General features: G+C 31.9%; 1 protein-coding gene across 3 annotated transcripts; it reads left to right on the top strand.

The window, feature by feature from the left end:
* Positions 1-70: 70 nt before the first annotated feature.
* Lamtor3 (Late endosomal/lysosomal adaptor, MAPK and MTOR activator 3) lies at positions 71-4,776 on the top strand. 3 transcript variants are annotated; one of them, XM_014424821.2, is made up of 5 exons: positions 71-199; positions 325-383; positions 456-589; positions 3,554-3,695; positions 3,775-4,776. In XM_014424821.2, the coding sequence occupies exons 1-4, from the start codon at positions 168-170 to the stop codon at positions 3,689-3,691; spliced, it is 363 nt and encodes a 120-aa protein (XP_014280307.1). In that variant the 5' UTR covers positions 71-167; the 3' UTR covers positions 3,692-3,695; positions 3,775-4,776. The 3 variants fall into 3 exon arrangements, with proteins under 3 accessions (XP_014280307.1, XP_066903367.1, XP_014280306.1); XM_067047266.1 differs by having other exon boundaries at positions 3,554-3,711; positions 3,796-4,776; XM_014424820.2 differs by having other exon boundaries at positions 3,554-4,776.
* Positions 4,777-10,808: the final 6,032 nt, after the last annotated feature.

The following is a 10,808-nucleotide window of genomic DNA, read 5'->3' as shown; positions in this document are numbered from 1 at the left end:
ATATGTGTGTGTTTTCACAGTGTACTGTGAGTATATATTAGCTCTTTGTGATTGGTCTCTATAACACTCGGGACTTGAAACCTACTGTTGTTTACAAATAAGGTTTTACACTTACGTTGTTAGTAAGAATTTACTTTACTGGTTTTTGGATACAAAGCTGAGTTACAATGCTCAACGTGTTAGATGATTTGATAAAAAAGTTAGTTTCAATAAAATAACTATATTCTTATTAAAATAATTCTTTTCTCAATAACGCGGAAGAATGTTTCTTTTGTCTTATAGTATTGATCTACAATATAATTATTTATCATTTTTTTTCTTTAGGATTGTAGGTCTGGAGTGCATTGTGATTGCTGATAGAGATGGTATTCCTATTATCAAAGGTAACTTATTCCTTACATTAATTGAAGTTAGTTCCAATCAGTTAGTTTTGACAGTTTGTGATTCTATTTTAGCTGGTGCTCAGAAAATTCCTGAAACTGTATTAAGGTCAGGATTTTTATCAACTTTTGGAATGGCACAGTTTCAAGGGAAAAAATTAGGAATGGGTGAAAATAATACGACCATTTCATTATACACTTCTTACCAGGTAATTCTTTTGTTTATTAAACTATAGTCCTGTACTTCAAAGAATTTTCCTACATAATATGTGTTCTGGAAGATTATTGATTGACCGTGTGTATAGATGAATGAAATATGGTCTGGGTGCAATAAAAAAAAAAAAAAACTCAAATAGTAAATAATTATACTATTTTATTGAGCCAAAGTTTTGCCCCACCTTGCAGGGTTTCGTCAGGGCTGTTTTGACGGCAGTCAAAGACAAAGTGAAATCACTGCCGTCAAACGTGGGGGCTGACGAAGCCCTGCTACGTGGGGAGAAACATTGGCTCAATAAAATAGTATAATTATTTACTATTTGAGCTTTTTTTTTTTACCGCACCTAGACCATATTCCATTAATCATAATATGTGTTCATTATTAAAATATTCAAATCTTTGTATGTAGAAGTATCTTGAGATTGGCAGCTGTGTCGCATCTCTTTACATTTTCATGAAACCTCTGGATTAATATTCAATTTAAAACCATATTATGTAGAAGGGGTTTAACTAAAAGGTAGTGTTAAAACCTATGACCAATTATAACATGGGAAATAAAGTTATATATATATATATAAGGGAGAACAGATATATCAATTTTAGGCTTAAATAGCCTACATGAAAATGTAACTGTTATCACTGAGTTGATATTTTAATGTTACTAAATTACAGAGTAGTGATAGCTTACCACAGGGACTGTGGAGACTGCTTCACCCCATTTCCACTTGACATTGTCATTAGAATCCAGTATAATAAGTTATTATTTTATTTAATCTTTCTTTAAACCTATACAATATATAGTCCTTAAAATTAATGTCTTTAGCCATCTTCTGGTTTGTGAAAAATACATTAAAATCTTTATATGAACTGTACACTTCCCAGTTCCAGTGGTGTTGTGGTTTCCCATCATAAGATGCTTAGTTCTCATTTTTAAGAGCCTATGAGCTGCTTCCAGACCCCTAGTATAATAAACTGTCAATCAGATCACCAATTAATAGGTTCTAGTTGTCTATGTATTTTTCATTCTTAAATTTCTGTTTGATTTAATTAGAAATGATGGAGAAAAAAACTTTTAATGCAGTATTGACTTAAATGCATTAACTTTAAAACTTACTCTAATTATATAATGGATTAGAAAACTTATTTTCTTTTTTGTATTACATTTTGGAAATTTGTCTGCCAAAAAACCTAATATAATCTTTTTAATCTGTTTATCCTTTTCTCTGAGTTATTGGTATTAGTAAAATTATATCAAATATCCAGGAAGACCTCAAGGAGATCTAAACTTGAATACATTAAGGTTTAATACTCTGAAAACTCAAGGGATTGCTATCGGTTCCAATTTCCTCCTTAGATCCAATGCCACATTTCCCCCTAAATAATCATTCCATTATTTTCAGCTGTGCTGTTAGAAAACCTTCGTGTCACTATTGCGTAAACCCTGTCCTGGAAATCCTATGTTGTCCAAATTTCATTTCAGTCAATTTGTACCCTTAAGCTATTCCATTGGTTTCTACATCTGCTTCCACATCGTATACTTAGAATCCTTTTATCCTCACTTAACTGTGAGGTATACGGTGGTTTCTCAATGGTACATGAGGACAAATTATAGCAAATCGTGAATTGCTTTTCTGGACTTTTCTTTGTTACTTCTTAGCGTACTTATGTGTTCCACCTTGTCAGCAAGTTGGTGAAGCTCTTTCCCTCTACTTATAGACCTTATAGCTTCAAATGCCAAATTACATTATCAATTATCTAGAAAACTATACTAATAATAATATTCAATTGTTATTACTTTAGCTAAGCAATTGAATTAGGCACTTAATTAATTTTAAAAAAAATCAAACAATAACAAAACAAGAAGAAAAATTAAAAATTTATGATTTAAAAAATAAAGGATTATTGGAAGATTGCTGATTGAACGCGTGTATCAATAAATGGAATTTGGTCCGGGTGCGGTCAAATAAAACTCAAATAGTAAATTGGTGTACTATTTTTATTTGAGCCAACCTTTTGCCCCACGTTGCAGGGCTTCATCAAGGCTAAAAAAGATACAAACACTAGACATAAGTACAAAAAGAATTAGTGGAAAATAACAGGGGTATACAATGAAACATAAAATGTAATAAGAAAAATTAAAGTTTCTAAACAATAAATGAAAACGGTAACAGTAATCTTCCAGTAATGGTAATCTTTCAGTAACGGTAATCTTCCAGTAGGTAACAGTAACATTTGTTGTATCACATAACATTACATTTATTGTATCCCATTATTTTAACTTTATATGTTCTTTGTTTTTCTACCCATGTAAATTTTAATTTTTTTTTTCTTTTCTTTTTCTTTATTTTCTATTTCTGTAAATATTTCTTCTCCTCCTCTATTATGTATATTATCATTTATTGTTTACCTAATTTTAATATTTTTTACATTGTTTACTTTAAAATTATTTTCGTCATTATGTGACGTACTTAACTGCCATCCCCACTTCTCCCAATACAAACGGTTCACTCTGACTCTGACTTTTATCAAAACAGGTATGAATTCTGTCTCATTAATTTTCATTTGATTTTATTCTTATCCCTTTTCATCTCTTAATTTGTACTTTCTTTAATATTTCTTCTCTTTATCTGTTACTATTACCGTTTTCATTTATTTTTTATAACCTTTAGTTTTTCTTATTAAATTTTAGGTTTCATTGTATAACCCTGTTATTTTCCACTAATTTCTTTTGTACTTATGTAGTATCTTTTTTAGCCCTGACGAAGCCCTGCAACATGGGGCGAAAGGTTGGCTCAAATAAAAATAGTACACCAATTTACTATTTTAGTTTTATTGGACCGCACCAGGACCAAATTCCATTTATTATAAAGGATTATGTTCTTATTGCTTAGAGACATCAGTAAAAACTACACCTGTTTTGAGTTTGATTCTTGTTAAAAAGTATTTTTTATTTTCAGGTAATTCAAATGGATCTACAAGGAATGATTGTTACATTTATTGGTAAAAATGACTGTAATATTGGCCAAATCTTATGTGTATCAAAAAACATTGCACCTGCTTTGTTAGAGTTACAAAAAGTTCTAGAGCAGTCCTAAATTTGTAATAATTTTTATTGGTATTTAAATTTTTCTTTTTCTGTAAAACATTGAACTCAAACCACTTTTCTTTTTTATCCTAGATCCGGTCATATCAATTTCAGGTTTATAAAATTGTTTCTATACCATGTGATGGCCTATGCTCTCTTTCTTCCAATCTATTTCACATATCATTATCATAATCTCAGGCCAGTATCAGTCAGTATCTTAAAGTAAAAATACAGGTATGTATATAAAATAAAATAAATAATTCTGATTGAATTTTATGTGTCTTAAACTGAAGATAAGGAAGTCGAAAGAATGAGTCCTAATGATGATTTCTAAATTCATTATAATACTTTTTTAAATTTTATTTATTAAAACTATTCATAAATCCTGTTGTAATTGAGTATGTTGTCGTAAGTAACCGTGGTTATTGTTTCTTCTTAAATTTGAAGTGTCTTTAAACAATTAATAATTAATTGACAAATTTATATTAGGAAAGCTCTATATCAAAAATTATTTTTGGATACAAATTTTTTAAGATATAATATATATTAAAATTTGCCTGTATCCAATATTTTGCTTTAATAATTACTCGTTTGTCCATTTATATTTAATGTATTCAATTATTATTACATTATATGACAACTTTGTGTTTGTCGCTATTTGAATATATATATCTGTTATTGTTAGCCCATGTAAAAGTATATCAATTATGCTAAAAAATCCTTGCTATGTTGTTAAAATATGAAACTAAAGCTTAATAAAATAGATATTTTTTAATCATAAATCATAGTAGAGGAAAACTCTGATGATTGAATACTAATTTAAGATTTTTCTTGGTAAATGCAAAAGAAAAGAAATCTCCATGAATTGTTAATTTTCACTAGTAAAGCATTGAAAATTTGTGTCATATTCTTTGAAGTTACATAGTTTACTCATATAATCATTTCAGTGGATTCATTTATTTCCTAGGAGTGTATTACTTCCATTATGCAATAAAATATGGAAATAATGTTGTATATTCAGAATTTATTTTTGTACATTTATTTACTTGTATAAATATGTAATAGTTATAAATATATGCGATTATTGTATATTTATTTGCGGTTATTATTGTGTTATTCTCTTATATTTGCACCATATCTTTAAAAGACTGGTATCTTTATATAGGTGAAGTTGCAGAATTCTACACACCTTTATATTTTATTTTTCACCTTGGCTTGCCTTTTAACAATATGCGGGTTTGATTTCATTGTATAAAAAATTAAAATGAATCATTCCATTTTAGTTTGAGGAAGTCCTTTATCAACTTCAGTTACATCCTGTGATCCTTACATTTCTAATGACGAATTGCTGCCTTCTTCGCATAGTTCCTATATTGCAATGGGCTATGGCTTCCATTTCCTTCCATCTATACATGAAGTTCTTTTTAAATATTCTTCATCAAGGCCATAGAAACATCTTTAATAATCTTCTTTAGCTTGACTCTTATCAGTGGTTCAAACATAGGTCATGTCATAACCATATATAGGCAGTTTCCTGAACAGCACGACTGGGGTACAGGGTTCGACAACCTTTCCAAGGCTATGCAAGAGAACTAATGTCCTCATGTTCAGCTAGGAATTAAGACATCCAATAGTTGTGTTTGACTGATCTGGCTGCTAGTTGTGGCTGAACAATGGATAAATATTTCTATAGGTAATATACCCTTTGATTGTAGTAAGCATTCCTGAATAATGACATCCCTCAATATTGCCTTCCATCTATTGAGTTTTTCTTAATGCTCACTTGAAGGTTCGCAATAATCCCTGCCGAACCCTTCTATCCTGTGAACATATTTGATCACATCATCTTTCCAGGAGAAGATTGAGAGGTATTCCACAGCTTAGACCTGCACTGCTGCTGTATGACACTATCCTTGCTTTGGTGAATTCTAATAGAGATAGGATCCCAATAGCCGACCTATTCTTCTGTTGGTTATCAATAACCACAGAGGTTCAGGTTCCAAGAGGATGATGAAAACATTAAGGTTGAACCAACATGACTTGATTCAGAGAGGCCACCACCCTACCTATCTATCTGTTAGCAATTTATTTTTGTGTGCGTTATGAGAAATTATTTATAAAAAATTATATTGACTAAATGTTGGGAAAAAAGAGTGAGCATTACTCCTAATTACTAAGAGACATGTAGATACTAGATGGGAGGGTGGGCTTTACAATGCAGCTCATGGAATTTTATTAGCAATTGATTGATTATTATTGAGCCCTTTGTTGGATAACATCCATGGTTCCTTTACTAGAACATATCATGCTCATCACATTAACAATGAACTTAAAAAAAAAGGGTTCTGTTGGTAATAAAATTCCAGGAATGATTCAGTATTGTAATAGCAGCTATTCAAAGTATACTATTGTATATTGCCTAGTCACCATATGTCTCTTTGTTATTGTATGAAAAAATAATTCTCATTCCTTTATGTAAAGAAATGTTAACAGTGTTATATTTGTTTAATAATTTTCTTTAATTCGTGCATTGGTAATAAATATATTGTTTTCCTTTAGATCTTTAGTTTTCAATTTACTTAACTTTTAAATTGCACATACTTTTTCTGGACACCCTATATATTTATTTATTATCTCCGGATTTTTAAGTGCTTCTGAAACTTTTTTCTGCTTTATTTTTCTTGTGACTCTTTAAGTGAATCCATTTTCCTTTTTCCTAGTTAATTCAATAGCGCAGCTGACAAATAAGTAGCATTAATTAAAGGCCTGCTCAACAAACCACTTTTTACTCTTTTATTTTTATATTTCGGCAGACAGAACAACAAATTAAAATGGTTTAAAGTATGTATTTCACACCCTGAACAAATAATGCCTATAATCAAGGTATTAAAATAATTAAAGCAGGAGCAGGTGAGTTGTATATTCTTTTTCAATTTTTCTCTCTTCCCCCCAAAAAAAATTTCTATGTGTGCTCCATTACACTGTGAACTCATTTAAGGCAATTATGTTTTTATGTATAAATAATAATGTGAAAATACAAAAACAACAAGAGGAATATTTATGATTCAAGAACTTTTCTTAAACATTTCTGGATCTTTAACTATTCAGTTTTTTTTTTTTTCTAGTTCACTCCTGTTCTCTTTCTATTTAGGGCTGTATTTAACCTACTGGATACCCTTGAAAATTTAAGAAATTGGGGCTCCCCAGATTAGAATATTTTGCCATTTCAACTGAAATTAACAACTTACTAGTATACTTAATAATAATAATAATAATATTCTTTATTTATTCTGGGATTGATCCCTTAGAATAATATACAGAAGTCAAAATTAGGCTGTTGAGCTTAAGAGTAAAATACAAAATAAAAATGAAATTAAAATATAATAAAAGAATGAATTTGAAAATATAAAAATGAACAACAATAATTAAGAGAATATATAAAATATGAATAGAACAAATAAAATAACGCCATATTTCATATCATAAAACATAAGATGACTAACATGTCTGATAATAGATAAAAAGAAAAAAAAAATCAAATACAACTATACTAAAAATAATAAATGAATAGGTACAATTTCTGCTAATATACACATTTACAAATATGGATGAAATTCTGAAACATAAAATACAGAGAATATATAAACCTTATTTGAAACTTACAATTGTTATTCTTCAGGAATTGGGTGAACAGAATGTAGTCGAAGATACATGATTTGAAGATTGGAAGGGTATTAGAACTACGAATAAAGGAGGGAATAGAATAAGGGGAACGGATAAGGAAAGATCTTCCAAAGGCTGCGGTGCGATGAGCAGTTAACATGTAAGTCTGAAGGCTGTGAGCGGGAATGCACTAAGGGATTTAAATTGAAGGATATAAGAGATGTACGATGGACGCCGGGATTGGATAACTTAATAGAGGAAGGAACCAAGAAAATATTTACGACGGAAGGAGGGGTAAAGCCATTACAACTCTTCATAAAATCGGGTGACAGAGGGGTCCTTGGGGACCCCAAACTTACTACAAATACTTTTAAAAAAATAAAGTTAAATATTCTCTAGATCGATCTAAGTAGGTCTATAGATGTCAGGTGGTCTATTAACTAAAGACAGTTTTGTATTGTTTTGCTACTTATGGACGTCTAGATTTTTTTTTCCATAGCACCTTTATGCCTTATTCTTTTCATTAATACATGTTTTTATTCAATAAAAAAAAAAATCAATCCCACCTCAAAATTTGAGATTATACGTTTCAAAATTCGTGTAATCGAGGCTTTTCTTCTTGACTATTGGACCTATTTTTTCATATTTGCCACCTAAGTCACTGGTCACCACAGTATGATGCCCGCAACTCTTCATTAATATAAGCAATTTCGTTTCAAAATGGCGGCCGACTAACTCTTAATTATTCTTAGTGTTTTCAATATAGATTCTATAACAAAGCTTTTAAGCAGAATGTAAATTTTAGTAAACTTTTATGTTTCTGCCATACTTTTGCTAAACAAAAAATTTCTCTAACCAGAAATAATACAATATTAAAAGTATTTTTATGAAAATCAGCTCGTTTGGAAAGTTAGTATAGAAATGTATTGCCACAGAAAATAATATAAAAATGTCTGATCTAAAACTATCAAGAATTAATTTCAACTAAAGTAGGGCGGTGAGCGAAATTATGTGATGCGCTTACTGCATCAGATTTTTTTCTAGTTTCTGGTTTAAAAGTCTTCCCAAAATTGAAACACCACAAAGTTTGGTTCCTCGCAAAAATTTATGACTAAGTAAAAACATACTCTTCAACACGCGCCATGCCACCCTCTTCACAGCACTCGTGTCTCCAACTACTTGAAATGATTCAACAATCCCGCAAGTAGAGAAAATCCTAATAAAATTCTATCAGATCTTTTTTATTACTTCTTTGTGTCGACTGTGACATTTAACCATTTCTCTGTTTATCCATAATTCATTTATTTTCAAGTTAGTTGTTCCTAAGTCCCAAAAATATGGGGTTCATACCCTGTGGGAGACAAGATGGCGACCGCAACGATCATCATTAACCGTAAGACAGAAGGAAGAGGGTAGGAAGTTGCGGATACAGACGATATTGGTAATGAGGTTTTAACAGGTGGCCCCCCTCGCAGCTGCTCCTCACCTGCTACTTCACTGATAACAATAACTGCTAATAACAGGTATTATTCTTGGCGCGTGGCTGTCCTACCGTTATGGGTATATTCTGTCCGCCTTAGGCCTAATGAGATCGGCCCAAGTTGTTCTCAGGTCCTCAATATGGCTCTCTATTAATATAATTACCTTACGATATTATCGAGAGAAAAGAGCGGATATAATCTTACTTAATTTTTAAACGTAAAATAATCGATTCTACAGAGAATAATAATTGTCTTAATGACGAAGACGATTGCTTAGGACATATATTACAAATCCATGTCTGTTACACATCTATCCATCCATGTAAGAAATTATGGCATGTTTAACTACCCAAATATTACATTACATGTATAATGCTACTCATCATTGTTTGTTCAGGGGCGGCTTACCCCTACCCATGAGGCTCAAAGTCTTCCAGTTTTCCTAGTAGGATTATTTCTCCTTGAACTATTTCTGGAAATCTTAAAAGTACTATTAATAACCAAAGTTATTACAATCTTCAACGATAAAGAGGGAGGTGTCAAGTTGGTTGGGTTATATCTGACTCCAATAGATAATATTAGGTATTCTTGACCAGAAGGCTCGATAATGCGTGTTCAATTTAGGTAAGATAGTTGATTAGGAGGTGAACAGATAGGAAGCGACTTACGTGGTGACAGTCGTAATTTCTCTTTGGATGGTAATCTCGTCCATCGCCAGCCGCCTGGTCATGCAGGAAGGTAACTTCGTTCTACCGGGTACTATTCCTGTAGATAGAAGGGGTATGTTAGCCCGGAGGATAACTATCCGCCTACTAAAGGATATAACATAGAAGAAAGAGGAGGCTATCAACAGGGAAATTGCGTAAAGACTCTTCATATCAAAAAATAAGTTGGACAAATATACTGAATGCCTTATTTGCTGTCCCAAGTAGGTACAGCACCATCGGTGGAGTATTGATTCTACTTACGATAAAAAGGCCGATTAGAGGCACTTCGTTAAAGAACTTACTTTTTTGTAATTCAGTATATTCTTTTTGAAAAAATTATTTATTAAATCGATATATTTACATTTTACTGAATAAATGAACATATCTGACTAGAGAAAACATAGGTGGTGCTCCAAGGTGAAACGAACTGAAGCTCTTCTTCTTGGCAGGAAGCGATTGCAGTGTTAGAACGGATGGCCCCTGACAGCGTCGCTTCAGAAGGCAATCCTTGGGGGTAACAGACCTATTTTAACTTGAGTGGGACGGTTGAGTTTTCATTTCGTGGGACCGCCTCGAAATAAAGGTGAACCTCAACTCACTTAGCCAGTGCGGCCTCTGTAACAATTAGCTGTGCTATTGTAACCTTGTTTACTGGTCATTAAATGGCCCATCGTTAATGTCGTTATGGGGTAGATAGGTAACGTCATTCTACCTCCCTAATAATTTGAAATTTCGGAAATTAGGAAAATTAGGGATTTGAGAACCTACATCAAACTATGAATATTCTGGCAAAACATTATTCAAAGAGGTTATACTATTCGAAATTGGAAGGAGTGCAGTTATAAATGTGTTTAGCAAAAGGGAAAATCTCAGCAAAGACATCCCAGACCTCTGGTGAGTTGAGGAATTTGAGATTTTGCCTCCTCCCAATAAGCGTTGTACAGTAACACACCTGTGGCCCGCTAGCTTTGTTTGGTGCTCAGTTATGGATGAGGAGAATTACTGGAAGCAGATGTCGATCATAAGCCTAGCTGGCTACCATTATTTATAATTATCAATTTTTATGGTGGTTGAACCTATTGAGAATCAAGTTAACTTTATGACACTCATAAATTTCACTTTCTAAACTTCCACTAGTTTAAGCTTAGCAACTTCCATAATTGCAGCCTCGAATTTTGTGCTTAATATCAAATAATCACTCAATTACTATTTTTATGACTGATAATTTCCTCGTAGCCTGCCGTCCACCTGGTACACAAAGACAAGGACTGGGTCT

The sequence above is a fragment of the Halyomorpha halys genome, unplaced genomic scaffold (genome assembly GCF_000696795.3).
Source record: "Halyomorpha halys isolate HHAL.00 unplaced genomic scaffold, Hhal_1.1 Scaffold479.1, whole genome shotgun sequence".
NCBI classification, from domain to species: Eukaryota; Metazoa; Arthropoda; class Insecta; order Hemiptera; family Pentatomidae; genus Halyomorpha; species Halyomorpha halys.
Note: the sequence above shows the minus strand (reverse complement) of the source record. Positions and strands in the feature narration are given on the sequence as shown.